Below are 18,396 nucleotides of genomic sequence, written 5' to 3'. Positions count from 1 at the left end.
ACAAAAGAAAATATTTGCATAAAAATAGAGTTCATTTCCCAGAGGTTTAGTTTGGGACACCAACATGGCTGCCATTTCTTTGTTTTGGGACATCAAAATGGCCGTTGTGACGGGGTCTTGACAATCTGCGAGGCAGACGTGCGAGGCACTCAGGTTAACCTAAAAAACACTCCGGTTAGCCTAAATAGCACTCAGGTTAGTTTAAATAGCTCCCCGGTTAGCTTAACGGTTAGCATTTACGTTGGGGGTTGTTCATGCCTCGCAAGCCTCGCATGTTTTGTTCATGCCTCGCACATTGGCAACACTCAGTTGTGACTTCATGTGAAAACATACTATTGGTGCTTAAATGGAAATGTCTATTTAATAAAGCAAGTTCATAAGCAGTTCATAAAGTTAGTATGGACCTGTATAGAATAAAATTAAGAAGAATTTCTTGTCATCGACCAGCAAGTATTTCTCCCTGTTTTTCTATCTTGCTTAATTGTTTTTCTTTTTCTTTTCTTCTTTTTTAATGATATTTCTGGGGTAGACATGAGTGAAAACTCACCATTCAAATGGTAAAATGTCAGGTCCCTTGTAGGTGGTGAAATTTGCTGTTGGTGGGCAAAATGTTCAAGTAGCTGCATCCCTGTTTGATTCATGCTGAAAGCTAGTAATGTTTCATTTTCAGACTGTTAAATTAATGTTCTCTTCTTTCCTTATTGATAGATCATGGTTCACCTGATCCATGGGGGCACTCGGGGCAGCTTGGCCCAGGATCTTATTCAGGTTCAGCAGGATCATACAGCAACAGTTACGGCATGCACCCAAGAGACGGCATGGTAAGGCTCCTTTGACTCTATGCAGCACTACTGTACCTTTGCTTTGATGTTTTGTGGGTGGGATGTTTTTTGTTTGCTTTTCTGTTATGACAAGGGGTTTTGTTTATTTGTTTGTTTTTAGAGCGATGTTCGTGGTATTCCTGTTTCAGCCTTAGCAAAGGGCCCTGCTATTCATCAGTCTAGGGTGGGCACTGTGTTTATGGTATTATATGCACATACATTTTACAGTCAGCAGTGTGTCGACCACTTCTTCTAAATCGCTTCAGCATGCTAATCAATGCCCTAGGTGGATGTCTAGCCTGCCCTTTGGACTGTAATAAGTAACAAACTTGCTTTAAACCCTTGTATGCGCATTGTTGGGCTCATCATCACATAGCCCTCCGCATGAACGTATGCTCACAAGTTTTGTTATAAATTGCTCCGTATACAAATCCGTATACGTACGATTATTCCATGACTGCACATTGGATGTGAGACCATAGATAGCCAACTCACGCTATAATCATTTCATATCCAATAATCGTAAGTGGAATAATTGTTTCATTAAAAACAATCAGAAATATTACCAGATTGCTAGATCTTGCTGATTTAGCTTTGCAGGAACAACCAGAAGACAATTGAATGGTTCACATTTCTCAGGCATGGTATAGTGGCTCATATACCATGGCCACAAGGCCAATCAAATCCCTGGGATTGCATTATACCATGATCCAGTTTTTAACAAAAAGTGTCATTTCCACTCCCTATAACAATTTTCAGTACAATAAATATTCAGTATAGATGAACAATTTTATCAAAATTAAGGCCAGCCATTGCTGTTCTCAAATGACATAATAATTCTCAAAATTCAACATTGACTTCTTGACTTTGCCCCAATTATAATTCTCATTCTTGATAACTTGTTTGAAAGCTTGTAGTTGGTAGATGATTTTATAGAGATACCCAAGCTATATGACAAACAACTGGGTTGTGATTTTTTTTTCTTTTTTTGATTGTTCAGTGTAAGGGAATGAAAATTGCTAAAATCTTTTAGCCAACATTCGTGGGGAAGGGATGTGTACAAGCCCAATTAACAGCTATGTAGGAGGCTAACTCGACTCAATCTTTTATTCTAAGAAACTTTTCGGGTCTCTTTTCAGCTTTATATAACATCAGTTTGATATTAACAGCTTGTAACTGTCTGTTAGTCATTATTGTGCTTAAGTACAACTGCATTGCCTTTCGTCACAACTGCTAACTACTGAGACCCTTGCATACATGTACGTGTAACTAGTAGTGCACAGCATGAAATTGCTGCAGTGAGTCAGTAGAGCTAGTAAAGGCATGCAATTGAACCTTCACTAGTGGACATCAGGCACCCATTCAAGGCTAGGCAGCCACACTGAAGGACGGTGCCTTTTTTGTTAGTGTAAACATCATAGGATAGTCCAAGAAACTGCGTCTTGAAGGATGTTTATCGACTCCTAATTAACAAAGGTGGTGCACAGTTTGACTGTGAAAAGCAGGTCTCAGCAAAGGCCATTCAGGTGTTGAATTTCAATGATGAGTTTTGACAGAAGTGTTTGTGGACATTATTGAGAAATAATTCCCTCTCCACGTTAATGGTCGTCTGAAGCCCACAATGGATGTGTTCTGTTGCTATCTGCTGTGGGCCAAGCGGAATTATGATGCGATTGGAGCCTTTGGAACAAATTTATGGCTATTTTAGAACTGTTAGTGGATGTGGTCGCTTCCTCTGGCAGACTACCCTACCTTAGGAAGGTATATATATACAGAGAGAGAGAAGCCGTTAGAACTGAAACTCCACAAAACTGCCTCAACTCCACCCAAAAACCACACACGACACAAAAGGAACTACAATAGAGTTCCTGTGAGAAATTTTTATTGAAAAATTGTTCCTAATTGTGCCTTCAAATACTATAATTTTTTCCCCATACAAACCCTTATAATTTCATTATTTCACAATGGTCATCTTCCGTAACTAGGCCCTATGCCCCACTGGGAGCTCAAAGGACTAAGAGAGAGAGAGAGAGACAATGGTCATCTTGATGCTCAAATTATGTGGGGCTGGTGCTTATGTTACAAAGGTCAACACAAATCATAGAGCTTGAGCTTTGACAAAGCAACCAAAACTAAAGTGACATCTTGCAGAAGAGTGAGTCATGTGTGACTGGCATGTGATATGCTTCCATCCGACTGGTGATTGGCATGTGTCTGACACATGATATGATCCCTTGTTATTGGGTGATTTTTACTGCCACATAATATGCCTACTTTTGATTGGTTGGAGGCTAACCTGGGATTGTCTAATACCAGGTATAAGACACAAAAATGGGTATTTAATTCAGGCAGGAAGGGGTTAAGTTAATTTACACATAACAGAATCCAGCAAAATGGGTGTCATGCTCATCCAGCAGGGGTTCAACGTAATGTAGTTAGCAAGATTCCAGTCTTTGGTTAAAGAAATGTTGGAGCCACAGTATCATGAATGGCCTTCAACAAAGTTGGTAGTCATGAATCACGGTGAATGTTTGCCGTTACATGTATTATTAAAAGACAGTAAAAGCCATTTAATTCCTGTGCTAGGAATATATGTTTAGATTTTTGTGTCGGTGATGTCACTGCATTAACTCATCAGTTTGAAAAAAATTCACAGGGATACCATCAACTAGCCCATGGTGAGCCAATGGACAGACTTTCAACACTTCCACCGATGACATCCTTTAGACAGGGAATGCACCATGGACAATCATCTCCCTATCTTCATTCTTCTGTGTCACCTCCGCTCAATGGAAGTGATCCAATGGGTAAGAATTAAACTGAAAATATTGGCCGTAGCATTTCTGTGTCTTTGATGTCACTCTTCATCAAAGCTGAGGTTTGTAATTCAGGCATCTAAATGCTAAGTGCCTTCTCAGGTCTACCTTCCATCCATGTGTGACTGTGACAGTAAATACAGCAACTAGTTGAACTAACTGGAATCTCATTTAACGTGAACTCTTGCCATATCAAACCAAAATTAATTTCCCCTGCCTCACTGCACATAGTAGGGTAAGTTTAATCTACATAGTAGATTCATAGGCCTAGTTTTGCCCCCACCTCCTCCTATTACTTCTACTACAGCATCATGCTGCAGAAATTTACACCCTTAGAATTTAACTGTTGATTGTTTTTCCCCAAAGAGGCTTTGTTGAGTTATCAGAATTTGTCAGTATTAGTTAAGGATGAGTGGTAACACAAGTTTGTGTAACAGGGTTGCCATGGTCAGACAGAATTTTTTCAAGGTCAGGGAATTTTGTTTTTTGCTAGCCACCGGGTTTGGGAAAGGGTTTCCTTGTTGGCAAATGCAATGTTGTTTTCAAAAGACATTTGTTAAGGAATTGATTTTTATGGCTTTATTGGTAGGGAAATTGTCTTGTGTAGACCTTGAAAGCTGGTTTGTGGTCAGTGAAAAGTTGGGGAATTTTTATGATTGTGATAAGTGGCAACCCTGGTGTAACCCGACTGATAAGTTTGGTGATTATCATACTGTTTGTCATTTCTGTGTAGCTACTCACAGTTCAAGAGCACCAGCATCCGGCTCTCAGACTGGAGACACTTTAGGAAAAGCCCTAGCATCGGTAAGGTTCAGCTGGTGTTTTAGTTGATATAGTTGGTAAAATAAATGTAACAGTAGGTCTTGTTATACCATTAGATACTGCTGTGTAATGTCCAGTTCCAGACAAAAAATCCATACCCACCCCGTGGAAGGTCATTGGAAATTTTTAGGGAGAGGGGGGACGTAAAAATAAAAATTTTAGAAGCAAAGTATGAAGCTAAACTGGAATTTCCTAGGGGGAGAAGGGGGGGGGAGCAAAACAAAAAACCTCCCGTGGGGGAAGTAGGGATGTTTTTTGGAACTGCACAATATGAGCCACAGGGAAGAAGTATTGAGCCATTGTAGTGTAACTGTGTTAGTTTAAAACATAAATTAGAGGAAAGGGTTGTTAGGGTGGCCTTATGAATTCTGTCCCTGGTGTAAGGGTTAAATTTCATCAATTTAGTTCATGGTTAAATTCTTTGAATATGGTCACCAGGATTTCATCTATGACCCCAGAGTAAGTCAAAATGCTCTGCAAGATTACTTTCAAACAGAAAATTTGTATGTCATAAGAATTAACTCACTCACATCTAATCAAGGAAGATTCAGTTGTTCAAAAGAATGGCTTTTCAGTTTGAGTCACCAGTTTCTCAGTAAAAGCCTTGTTGCTTTTTGAATAACATATAGTTCGACAATTCATTTTGTTTCAAAATTCTTGGTATAGTTTGATAGCTTTAATTTGATATAGGGGTTTAGGTATCTACAGTTTAAACTAGACGCTCTACATTGCTTGGACACGAGACACCTCTAGAGGTATGCAGTAACCTTAAGGGAGTTTTTCTATTTTGGACTGCAGTCCTTTAACAAGGCAAATTCTATTTCAGATTTACCCAACAGACAATGGTGGTTCATACTCATCCAACCCGTCAACACCAGTTGCATCTCCTCCTCCCTTGGCCAGTGTTAGTGAGAGACCATTATCAGGTAGGACCTTATTTGTTGTGGTCTTCTTGCCCTCTCAAGCAGTTGTTAAGGGCTTTTAGAAGGGAAAATGGTTTATTTGAGATAACGTTAACCAAGGGAATGACACTGAACCATAATTTGGCAGATAGAAAGGTCTTATCATCCTTAACATTTCTAAGCACAACAAGTACTCCTATAGATCACGTGACATGTCACATGTTCGATTTTGTGATAAAAGTAAAGATTTGACCGGTAGGCGATGGTTTTAAGAGAAAACATCAAACAAAAACACTTTTCTATTAAAGATTAAATAGCAAAAGAAAACATTTTATATTGGGGGAAAATTTCATCCTGTTCTATGCAGTCGAACTGAAGATATTGGGGACCTGTCATGGTTTCCAGACACCCTTCAAACGCAGGCCTTAAATTGCTGCTTGAGCTGTGGAGGTTTGTGTCCCTGGATGAAGTAGGGTGTACATTATGGTGAAATTGGGAAAAGGATGTAGTTGAGTCTACTACCATTAAAAATAGGTACACAATGCGTACATGTGGGTACCCAGTAAAAGAGCTTCATGACACTAATTTTGAAAAATTTATCAAGTCTCTATTGCAAACTTGTTCCATCTATCATGATCAATGATTGCAGATCTCTTCTACCCAGTCAATGTTGTAAAAAAATCCTGCCTGTGGCAAGTTTGTTTAGGCGAAATCAAGCAGTCTTCATTTCATACTGCCTTGACAGAAAAGTAGTCTGATTCATGTTGCTAATCAACCATTTTGTCAATGTCATAGTTTTCAGTCTGACTGCACTGAGAAATAATCTTCTAACTTTGTCATATTTCTTTCCATTGGAAATAATAGCTACATAGACACCAGTGGAATGTATTTATAATTTTTGTCATCTTTTTTGTTAATTTAACTGAAAACCAATTAGGTGCTACAATAGTCATAACGGTGATGTTATGGTTTGCCTATTTCAGCTGGGTCAGGAGCCTCAGGACACTCTGCAAGCTGGGGAAGAGCAAACCAACCAACCTCGCCTCCATACGAGAGCCACTTACACTCTCTTGTAAGCAGCATAACAAACAATCTTACTTCATTTGAGCCTCAGTTAGACTTCCATGGCCAAGGCATTTAGAACATTGTGGGCACTGAACATCTTAATCCTCATTAACCCTTTAAGCCCTAACAAAGATCAGCATCAAATTTCTCCTTGCAATATCAATTGTTATTCAACCCCTGAGGACATGAGAGTTGGGTAGTCTACAGCTCAACTCATTGGGTATTAAATGTCATTGAAATAGCTAACTGCTCTAACAGCTGGATTACTTGTTAATGACATACAGTTGTTTCAAATTGCTCTTGGATTCTAATGGTATCCCAGTTGTAGAATTGCACTTGTACTTAGAATGAACCGTTATGTGACAGTTTGTCGTTTTCATAACAGCAAAGCCGAATGGAGGAACGGCTTGATGATGCCATCCATGTTCTGCGCACCCATGCTGAAGGTAGCCTCCCACCTGGAATGTCACCTGGAAGCGTACTGAGTGCAGCAGCAGCAGTAGCAGCAGCAGCTGCAGGTGGTGCAGCTGTTACGGGTGTTGGTTATTCTACCTCTGTTGGGGGCAGTGTTCCTTCAGTGGTACAACCCATGGAACAAATGGTAAGTCAGGGTGTGTGTTACCTTATAAGCTCAACTGGCCTGCCGCTGTTGGTGGTGTTTAGGCAAGCAAAGAATTGGTGCTTGAGCCATGTACACAAGCAGTGAGGGACTAGGGGAACTGGAGAGTAGAGATGGCACAGTGGTGAGAGCTCTCACCTCTCACCAATGTGGCCCAGGTTTGATTTCCACTGTTGATGCCAGACATGCACATGGGTTGAGTTTGTTGTTGGTTTCCATCCCTGCTTCAGAGGTTTTGCTCTTGGTTCTCCAGTTTCCTCCCTCTACAAAAATCAATACTTCTCCAAATTCCAATTCAACTTGGCGCTACCCTCCCTAAATGTTACTTTTAGCTCTTCTTGCCTTCTACCACTTTTGCGATCATTGTTTATCAAATTATACCAGCCAATTAAATGTGGCTAAATGAAATTTAGGCAAGGTTAATCTCGAGCTAATGCTGCCAGCGGTCTCGCCCAGTTTGGACACGATCCTTGGGGGCACCCCTTTGGAGTTTGCAGGGGCAAACTACGTACAGCCTTGGTTGCTAGCGATCTTTGCGATCACTGCTTCTGTGAGCGAATCTTTGTGGATTTATCATACAAGCTATGTTATCTCTCAAGTGTCAAACAGGTTCATGTGTAACCAATGTCTGTGTTAAATACAGGATCCAGGCATTTGATCAATGCAAACCAGCTTGACAATCAAAATATGACACGGTTTCTAAATTGTTGTTTTTCTCTTAAGACGTTGGTGTAAGATCTAGTAAATACTAGCCTTAAAATCTTTTTGCTCTTACTGTGGCCTAAATATAAGGTGCAGTTTCTTGGTTTGGCTTTCTTTCTGTTATTAATAGTTTCTGAAACTGTTGATTGGGCTTGGTCTTTACTCATAACATGGGAGGTTGAAAGTGCAGTGTTTGTATGTAGCCAGAACTTTAATGAATGTTTGCTTAGGAGAAGCTGGACCAACACGCAGGAGATAACGGAGGAGAAGAAAGTGCTCCCTTTGCTCTGACATCTGCATGTGGTTAGACTTTCTAGTCTTCTTGGACAATGATGAAAAATCGTAGGCCCCGTCTCACAGTACTTTCACTTAATGTGACTCTGGGGGACATAAAAAAACACTAGGGCTATAACAAATGTCTGGCAGTGACCACCCGTAGTGTTTATCTCAAATCTACACTCATGTTAGGGCACATTCATAACTCATTACTTTGTTAATAAACTGTGCCATAAGCCATCTGGCAAAGTCCACCACACAGTTATGTAAATTATCCTTGAAAAGCCCTGAGGGAAGTGGATGGTAAGATATTTGATATTTGAGGTGTCCATTAGCAGAGGTTCAACTGTTATGATAAAATACACATGCAGGATGTGAATTAAAGATCTTTGTTGTCTCTACAGAGTGGTGCACATAGTGGAATGGAAGATGACCCTGGTATGGCTTCTCCTAGTACTTTATCAAGTAGAGGAGCAGGCTCACAGATGTCACCAAGTAACTCAGAGACCAGTGAATCAAGATGTATGTACTGTATTCATCATTTGTAAACCACATGAATTTACTTCCAAGATTGTTGTCTAAAAGAAATTCGAACGTGACCTGGGGTGCTTTCCGTTAAGCTATAATTTTCTGGAATCTTTCTTGAGTCAAATGGAACAGCTTGCTCTGTCTAGGCAAAAAGCATCATTTTCAGTTAAACTTGAGCTAGCATGGTGTAATTCATTGTAAAGGAGTTTAGTTATATTGGGATTCCACTACACTAGTGTTTGTTCTAAAAAAATATTGTCTTTTGAGGGCCCTGTGGGCACCCTTCCAAAAATTTAGAGGACCTCTTTTTCACAAAAGGAGTGTTGAGACATTTGAACTTTCCATACACATCTTTATTACAGATTGAATTTTCACTGAAATGCACCAGGTTTGTAGTAGAAGAACTCCAAAATGAATATCAATTATCATGCTGTAAAAAGCTTCTCAATCCTTTTATACCTGAAGTTTAGGCTACAATCTATTTTTAATTGGGGTAATTTAAGTAAACCAACCTGAACAGTAACCTCAGTGTCACTCGTTTTGTATTAACATATTCATGTCTGTTTTTAAAGAGATCATAGACTGTACAGAAAGATAATCTTAAGCAATTAATCTATCAGGAAGGGTATTTCATCTTTTACCTTTTGAAAATGCCAAATGGAGGTTTCGTGCCTGAGTGGTTACGGCACCCTACTTGAAATTCTGAGGTCCTGGGTTCAAGTGACACTCTGGCCGCTCCCTGGAGTTGTTTCTCGGTAGCCCTGAGTTCAACTCCACAGCCGCAGTTGTAAACAGACAGCTGGCTGTTGCCTCCAGCCAGATGGGATTTTTAACCATGTTTAACCTCTCAAGCCGTAACAGTGATGAGCATCAAATCTCTCCTTGTAATATCAATGCTTCTTCAACCCCTGAGGTCATGAGAATTAAGGATATGATCACTCTAGGTGAATTTTCTTGATATTTCAAAAACGTCTCCTCAGTACTATGGGACAAGATAGAAGAATTTGTTCTTTGATATTAGGGGTTAGAGGGTTAAATTTAAATGATTTCTTTGATTTTGCAGATGGCTCTAAAATGGACACTGGGGGAGAGGCCTCTAAAAGCAGCAAAGATTCCTCATCCAAACAAGATATGAAAAGCAATGGAGATGAAAGGGAAAGCAGAGACTTGATTGTGGATGATGATGACGACGATGACGATGACAAATTAACAGAAGATGGTGATGATGGTGGTGGTGGCAGGGTCAGAGTTGTGAGAGAGCAAGAAAGAAGATATGCAAATAATGCCAGAGAAAGGTACAAAAAAAAAAACTAGCAAAATTTTTATAGAGCTCCACTCTGTGCTGTTTTAATAGCATCCTCACTGTCTAGTTGGTATTGCCAGGGATTTGTTTTGCTTACTGTTTTTCCATTGTTGCTGTACCCTAATCTCCACGCACGAGCCTTAAGCCTTGTCAAAAAGTATTTGGCAAGAAGTGTGCACGAAAAGGCATTTTAGTTGTTTCACAAATGTACTTAAAATGCTCTCTGTAAAGTCAGAGATCTGCCATATTCTCTGTGACTAAAAAGTAGACATTTAAATTATTGTACCTATTATTAAGTGATTGGTTATGTGGTGAGAAAGTGCAAAGGAGGTAGGCTAACGCTGGTGTTTTAAGTACTTAAACGTGGAAGGACAGTCTCCCTTGTCCACACAAAAAAGGCTCAAAATAACTTGACTTTTCCAGAGGTTCCTCGAAAACAAAACCTGCCCTGATGAATTTGATGTTCAACGTACAAATTAGTGCTGTGCACCTTGCCTTAACAGGTTGAGAGTTCGAGACATAAATGGAGCCTTCAAAGAATTGGGGAGAATGTGTATGATGCATTTACAGGGTGACAAATCCAACTCTAATACTAAACAGACTAAGGTGAGACATAAGGCTACCTACAAACTCAAATAATCATAACTCTTTATTACAGGATGAGGGTTCGAGACATCAACGGTGCCTTCAAAGAATTGGGCCGAATGTGTCAATTGCATTTAGACAGCGACAAACCCCAGACCAAGGTAAAAATCCAACAGGTCTTTGTATGAGTGACAGTTGTTTCACTTGCAAGAGAGGAGGTGTGTCCTGTGTTTTGCAATCTCTGTGGCTGGCACTGTTGCTTCTGTGAACACCACTTCTTGTTTCTTCTGTTTTCGTAGAGTTGTCTTGGTTTTGTTGTCATTCACTTTCAAAACTGCAGTGAGCGATAAGAGCTGTTGAGAATATTGTCCAATATCCTGCCAAATTACTTCCCTCCCCTCCCCTCCCCTCCCCTCCCCTCCCCTCCCTTCTGTCCTCTCACCCCAAAACATTGTTCAACGAGGAATGGGTTTTGTAGCGGCAAATCAGATACCATTTGATTTTGGGTTGGGTTTATCTTCCAATCTCTTTCTCTTACTCATTCATTTTAACTGTATTTCCTGTTCGTTGACAGTGTCGTCTGTATTCTTCCCTCTTACACATTTTATGCCTTTCTGCACCCATTTGGTAACGTAACGTAACGTAACGAAAGAACATAGCATAGCATGGTATGACATAACGTAGCTTAGCATTACTGTCATAACGTAACGTAACGTAACATTATCAAAATTATTGTTTTCAGGAAATTAAATAAACATCACCACCTTCGACTGGGTGATTAGGCTCGTTTCAATATATCAAAATTCAGCTTGACAATGAAGCCAAGAGGACACAGAGGAAATTCAATTATCATGTTTATTCATTTCTGTTGTTTGTGTCTTCTGGACCTCAATATCAAGTTGAATTTTAATATTTCGAAAGAAGCCTATTGAACAGAGAACCATACCTTTGCCCAACCTTTTTTTTTAATCTACCAATGCCTACATGCAAATTTCTTCATCTTGTCTTAGTGGTGGGTTCTTTCTTTCACAGCTTGTTATCCTTCACCAAGCGGTATCCGTTATCACAAGTTTAGAGTCGCAAGTACGAGGTAAGGTATTTCTGACAAAAATTTACAATGTTATACTCACAATGTACACATCTCTCCAAGATCTGTTGGTGTCCAAATTTTATACAAATTGACCCACTGTTGAGAAAGTAATGACTTCTTGTGCCACATGTTACTCTTAGGAGTGAGAGGGTTAACTCAGAACCTCACAGCTCACTATTAAACCATTCCGTTAAACGGAGTGCCACCTGCCTGTTTAGGGAGTGTGAACATCCTAACGGATGACGTTAGGGACGGATTATTATTGTTTTGGAGCGGGGGGATGAAATTTTTTCGAGACACATTTTTTTTTGTGTCGTTGTCTATGCTAACAATTTTTTTGTCCGGTTGCATCTTCTTTTCCTGATTTTTCATCCTCCCCCCCCCCCCCCCCCTCTCTAAAAAATAATGGTCCGTCCCCTAGCTCTATCTAACCTGATCCAGGCTCTCAGATAGTAGACCCGGTGAAAGGCTGAAATCAGAGAGCGAACGCGAAATTTAAACGCGCGGAAACTTCGCTTAGCTCCGGAGCAGGCAAAGCACTATCCAGATGTGGGTCGTGGCACCATTTCGGTTTCAAGCTGAGTTGGGTGATCAAACCTTTCCTTTGACTTTGTTATAGAACGAAACCTGAACCCAAAGGCAGCGTGTCTCAAAAGGCGTGAAGAAGAGAAAGTAGAAGAAGAGGCTCCCGAGAAAAGAGCTGTTCCAGGTGTGGACAAACCTTTTGATACCACAGGAGCCGCAGCTGGTCGAGGAAGAGGAAGACGAGGAAGAAGGTCGTCAAGAGGTGGGTGGGTACTATTCAGTTAGCAGACAACTAGCCTGCAGAACAAGCGCGAGGCGAGCGCGGAGCGCGTGCCACGCACGAGCGTGACTCGCTCTTCGCGCTCTCCTCGCACTTGCCTCCGCTCGCCAAATCACGCCTGTTCTGCATGCTATCAGACAACCTACTTGTCTGAATAAGTGCAAGGAGCTGGCATATGAAGGCTTACAACCTACTTTCGTTGGTTTTCTTGCCTATCAACCTGACTAAGTGCTAGGAGCTGACATATGAAGGCGTGTAGGCAAATTGGGCCTAAGGAAGTTTGAAGGCAAGCCCTGAGAAGCTTCTCAAATGTAGCTGTTGTAACAGACTGTCATTTGAGAGTGGGGCGCTTTAGCCACAGAAGATGCTTATCTTTTTAAGCGAGTACCATCACTAGAAGGTTGCTTTCTTTGGTTTGCGCGACAGTGTCAAAAGGGAGGACCAGTAGTGCGATGTAATTCTATAAAGATGAGTTGTACACCCGTGGATGGACACAGCCTCCTACGCAGACGTTCTTTGGCTCTTCACGTCACGCACTTCACGAGGAGCTCGTGACGTGACGAGCCAAAAGAATGTGTCAGTGCATAGGAGGCTACCATGGACACCAAACATGCCTGCTAACAGATTTTGTTTTACGCCTTCCCACTCTCAGTCTATTCCCTTTTGAGCACTACATTATTTATTTGATACATAGGTCCTGTTTTCTTGCGTAGCTGCTCTGCGTGTTAAATTTGTGGTGGCTTAACGGTATTTCCTGGGATTGTAGTTGTCTCAATTGTCCCTACAGTGTACCTCCATAAAGTCTCATTCAAAGCTCTTATATTTGGGCTGTATTCATTTGTCACTGATTGGTCCGCGCATGCTAAGATAATTTGTTATTTCTTTTGACAGGGGCCTTTAATGGAGGGGGCCGAGGCATGCCCTGTGGACCACTTGACGGATATGAACCCACTGACCACGGAGAACCACCCTCCTTAAATGCGTGACAAGAGTAGACCAGGAACAAAGTTTTTAATGGAGATGAAAAAAGCTATCAGAGTTTTATGTAATTTACAGATAAAAGTACTAAATGCAGCAAAATAAGTTTAGAACAAGAGAAAAACAAAACATAGAACGGAGAAAGACAATCCCACCCATTTTGGCGGCGTAACACTTCCCTTCCATGACACAGTTCGAATGAGACTTTTCACGAACGAGGTTCGGGATATTCATGGCGTGACTTCCTTCCGATGTAGCGCGGCGGTGTCACGAGTAGGAGGCTTAACCCTCTTGTCGATCAACAAACTGGCTGCCTGTACTTAGTAACCATCAGACTATTGTGGGTGTGATTATCGAAATTTTCCTCGTGGCCGATTTTTGAATCATCGCAGCCGAGCAGTCGGCCAGAACGAACCCCCGTTTTTTTTATACCCCCAAGGCTGATTTGATATACACGCTGTTTTGTCGAGTTCGTGCTAAGTCGTACAAAATTCTTCTATAAAGTTGTAAATAAAGTAATTATTACGTCTTGTCTGACATTCATGCCAGTACTATGTAACTATTAGCGCTGTCGATTTCTGAGTTAGCTGCAAAACGTGTTCTGCGTCAATGTACATTTCGTCACGTTCAAGTTGCGAGGTTGTTTGTTTATATCAGCTCAATCTCAAGAATCTTCTCAGTGTTCCTGGTTTTTTTTTTTTTTCCACTGGAAGATTTCAACACCACCACCATCATTTCACGAGGTGTATATTATTCTTGGTCTTGCTCGGCGGAACACATAACCATTAGGCAATTGCTAATCCTTATACATGTCCACTAGACTACCAAACATTTTAGATGATATTTTTATGAATTACAATAACTATTTAGAATAGCAATGCAGTAGTCACCAGAGTAGATGTCATTATTAACGCCTTGATCACCCAGACACAGCATCTCGTCTCTTTACATTATAAGCGGTTCTCGTTCGAGTGATAAAACTAATTTGCGTCCTTCTCAACCAATCAGAAGTAAATATTAAAACCATTCGTGACTTTGCTCGCGCATAATTTCCCGCGTTTGTCGCCGGCCTCTAATTGGTTCATCTTGATGCTTGCGTCTGTGATTGGTCAAAGAATATAACCTCATTTTGGGTTTAGCCTTGAAATGAAAACTGGTCCAAAAGGACCTACTACTGTATATTATCTTCAATCCAGATTGCTTGTAACGCATTCAGGAATCTTGCTTTCTGAGAGTCAACTCTTGCACAAATGTCAAGGGTTCTTGTATCAGCTTCAAAAATGGCTGTGTTTGGGTGATAATTTAACAAGAGCGCCTTTCAGCATTCTCCGGAAATAGAAGAGAAATAGTCGCTGATGTACATAGAATTAAATACTGATCAGTGAAATAAAAGCTAAGTTACATGGCCTGTTTGTTGTAGTTTTTAGTTAGACTTAAAGCTGCGGTTTTCCTTGCTTTAAACTCCTGGGCTTGCATCAGTGCAGTGGTAGTGCGATTTTCCGTTGCCGTAGAGTGTAATATACTGTCTTGTCACGGAAACCACTCAAATCTGTTAGTCCGCATGGCGTTTAATAGCTGCCATTCCTCCGACAGGAAGTTCATCCATATCCTTAGCATCGGATTCTCTGATTTATGCCCAAAGCCACCGATCCATGAACGAAGACTACGATTTTAGAGTTGGCAAACGTTTTTAGACCCGAAATTTTGTTTGTTTGTTTGTTTGTTTGTTTGCTGATCTGGTTTCGATCCAACTTTAGTTTAAAAAGAGGTAAATCGTATAAAAAGCAACTGCTTGCAATTGCTTTGTCGGATCAGCACGCATTTGCGTCTGTCACCTTTGTCGGTGGGCGGAGCGGGCTCCAGGGTCTGCATTCACTTCTGGGATCGAAGCAATGAATTGTTAACAGCGGCTTTAGCCTGCCACACATGCCTATAGCGTACAGGGTATCGCCTGTAAACACAAGGAAGCCATGATACCTACATGGGTTCCATAAGTTTAATTGTAGCTGGGTTTCTTTCGTTGTTGTTGTTGTTTTTGTTTTTTGTTTTTTGTTTTTTTTCGTTAAGTTTATATGAAAGACTTTTTTTATTATTATTATTTGCTTGATCGAATCTTCATGTTGTTCTCGTATGAAAATCAAAAAAAAAAATTCCCTACCAATTTTTCTTCCCCTCGTTATGTGTAATTTCACTTCCAGTTGGATACAAAACCACGCAAGTCGGGAGACTGGGGATAGTGCTTTTCGCGGGTTTCTCTATTCCACGGTGTTTTTCTTTCTGCAAAGGAAGAAACATGGCGCTGCGGTGCGTTGTGTACGGCTGTAGTAACAAAAAAAGACGATAAAAAGGGGATTTCTATCCGCCAAATTCTGTTCTACGGAGATACGAGAGCGGAAGCGGTGAAAACTGGAGACGAAAATGGGTCTCATTCCGTTCGTCAATGCAAGTCGTAAACATTGGACCCCGAGCAAGTATTTGGTGGTGTGCTCACAGGCAGCCCAAGCTCAAGATCACAGAAAAAAAAAACAGCAATAAACTGTGTTTGCAAGGGCCACCGCGACAAAATAAAAGTATCGGATCCTGTAGTGAAGGATCTAATCAGCAAAAAAATTGTAAAGGAATTAATCTAAAAAAAGAGCAAGGTTGATTTCACGGTCAGGGAAGTATATTTTCCAGTATTTCGAAAGGCACGGCCTTTCTTCTTCAGGGTATGTTTGAGACTGACCCTGTGGCAAGATACGTTACAATTTTAAACAGTTACAATAGATACCTGAAGAAAAAAAAGGCTAAAGTCAAATAAACAAAAACGTTACAATTTGAAATTTGAATGAGAACCGTTGAATTATAAGGATTTGTATGGGAATACAACAGATTTGTGTAAAATGGTAGAAACAAACATTGTTTTGTCAATAAAGTCAACTTACCTTGTTTCTTCTTGTATTCTTTTTTATTTACCAGCGTTTCAAGTTGATTCGAAACGATTTCGGCGAGCTAGCGTCATTCGGGTTTCCACAGCAGTAGCTTTATTGACAAAACAATGTTTGTTTCTACCATTTTACACAAATCCGTTGTATTCTCATACAAATCCTTATAATTCAACGGTTCTCTGATATTGAGCTTGGGCTGCCTGTGAGTTAACCTTACATGTTCTGATTTCCATTTACCTTAATTCATCAGACTCGTATCCAGTCGCTATTTACGTGGTTTTGTGGGGTGAAAAGATTGGATACTTCTGGCCATTACAAAAATTTTAAGACGCCCGGTTGTAGCCCGAAATACTAGACGTCATGAAAATATTTTTGGTGTAAGAGCAAGTTAGCGGCCCGGTCAGCGGCCCGGGGAAAAATGTTTGGAAATTAAAACTGAGTCAATTCTGCTCCTATAGTAATAATTCTAGTCTCTAAATAAACGTTACCAAATGGAGAATACGGGAAAATAGTCTTTGACATTTGGTAGAATTATTTCAGAGCTTTTAAACTTGTTACAATCCGGCATGAGAGCTGTGCCGTGCGAATGAAAAAAAAAACGCGGCCACGAAACAAAATGTTCAAAAATTAATTCACACATGAATATCGATGGTATCGAGAATTTAATAAACGATTAAACTATCTGTGTAAAGCTTGAAACACGAAACGTAGAAAGAAGAAAATATTTTCGTTTACAAATGATCTGTTTAAACGGCCGTCGGGATCACCTAAACATGGAATTTTTTGCGAGAGCAAGTTAGCTCCTGGGGAGAAATATTTGGAAATTCAAAACTGTGTCAATTGAGCTCCTAATGAGAAATAATTCTAGCCAATAAAAATAGAATTCTAGTTAAGAAAATATGAATACAGAAAAACACTCTTTGCTGTTTGGTAGAAATATTTCAGAGCTTTGAAACTTGTGTGTGTTTTCAAACATGAGAGCCGTGCAGTGCGAATGAAAGAACACGGCCACGAAACAAATTTTTCAAAAATTAAGGTTACCCTATACCTTCAGAGGTGTCTTCAGAGGTGTCTCGCGTCCAAGCGATGTAGCGCGTCCGGTTTAAACTGTAGATACCTAAACCCTATATCAAATTAAAGCTTATAGACTCTGGCTGTCAAACTAAACCAAGAATTTTGAAATATAATGAATTGCCGAATTTTTAGCGCTGTTTTCTCGAATCAATTTTTTCACTTGGAGGAACCACTTCAAAGAGCTAAAACTCAAACGGAATTTGTTCGTTTGCCTGTGGACAGTAGCTAGTTTAACATATAAACAACAAAAATGTGTCTGCGTTTTTTTTCTTTCAAAATATTTTTTCTCCGAGAGCGATTTTTGTACGATCACTCCAAATTTTTTTCATCCTATTTCGAAAATGCTCTATAACTTTTCATTGAATATGGCAAAACGCGGACACGTTTTTTTAGCGCTTTGTGTCTGGAAACTGAGGAGCAAATTAAATGATTGAAAAACAAAACTCGCTTTGACTTGTAGCTTTGAAAAGGTGATTCGGACGCTCACATTTAGAGGTCGTGAAAAATTCGACAATTCATTTTATTTCAAACTTCTTGGAATATTTTGATAGCCAGCTCTATAAGCTTTAATTTGATATAGGGGTTTAGGTATTCACAGTTTAAACTGGACGCGCTACATCGAGACACCTCTGAAGGTGAAGGTATTGAAAGCGATTAAAGTGTCTATGTAACGCTATTTTAGAGACCTGAAAAATACCGTAACTGATCACGAACGGGTGATATAGGCAAATGCGAGGCTTCTTTAAACTTACTTTCCCGGCCGGCTTTCTCTAACTTGCTATCCGTCGCTCTCCTTTGCTTAATCGTCTCCACTTTTTTTTTTCTTTTGCTCTCTCTTTCTCTTGTTTCCACGTTTGACAACATATCCAACAAATACATATGAATTGACTTTGTATTTTGTATTCTTTAACATTTCCGTTGTAAACGCATCTCGCCATCAGGCAACTTCCCCCCAAACAAACACGGGCGCGTTAGCATTGTGGGATTGCGTACGGACTGACGGAAGTGACGTCATAAGAAAACCAAATTTTTTCACATTCATGGGTTTCCCAAATTTTCTTAGCTATGGGGCTCTGCGCGCGC

General features: G+C 40.3%; 1 protein-coding gene across 8 annotated transcripts in view; it reads left to right on the top strand.

The window, feature by feature from the left end:
* The window catches only part of LOC146470121 (transcription factor 12-like), a 42,651-nt gene extending 27,933 nt beyond the window's left edge, over positions 1-14,718 (top strand). For 4 of the 8 annotated variants that reach the window (XM_085122192.1, XM_085122191.1, XM_085122189.1 and 1 more), the window contains 13 exons: positions 709-821; positions 943-1,005; positions 3,478-3,628; positions 4,371-4,441; positions 5,286-5,385; positions 6,345-6,433; positions 6,812-7,027; positions 8,428-8,545; positions 9,615-9,846; positions 10,358-10,460; positions 11,472-11,529; positions 12,149-12,316; positions 13,226-14,718. In XM_085122192.1, coding sequence (XP_084978318.1) covers positions 709-821; positions 943-1,005; positions 3,478-3,628; positions 4,371-4,441; positions 5,286-5,385; positions 6,345-6,433; positions 6,812-7,027; positions 8,428-8,545; positions 9,615-9,846; positions 10,358-10,460; positions 11,472-11,529; positions 12,149-12,316; positions 13,226-13,320 — 1,577 coding nt within the window. In that variant the 3' untranslated portion in view covers positions 13,321-14,718. Of the gene's footprint in view, positions 1-708; positions 822-942; positions 1,006-3,477; positions 3,629-4,370; positions 4,442-5,285; positions 5,386-6,344; positions 6,434-6,811; positions 7,028-8,427; positions 8,546-9,614; positions 9,847-10,357; positions 10,461-10,512; positions 10,601-11,471; positions 11,530-12,148; positions 12,317-13,225 lie in introns of all 8 variants that reach the window. The other 4 variants (XM_085122190.1, XM_085122197.1, XM_085122194.1 and 1 more) reach the window with 3 other exon arrangements.
* Positions 14,719-18,396: the final 3,678 nt, after the last annotated feature.

Source organism: Pavona decussata, unplaced genomic scaffold (genome assembly GCF_977016875.1).
Source record: "Pavona decussata unplaced genomic scaffold, jaPavDecu1.1 SCAFFOLD_114, whole genome shotgun sequence".
NCBI classification, from domain to species: Eukaryota; Metazoa; Cnidaria; class Anthozoa; order Scleractinia; family Agariciidae; genus Pavona; species Pavona decussata.
This window is presented reverse-complemented; position numbering and strand designations above follow the sequence as displayed.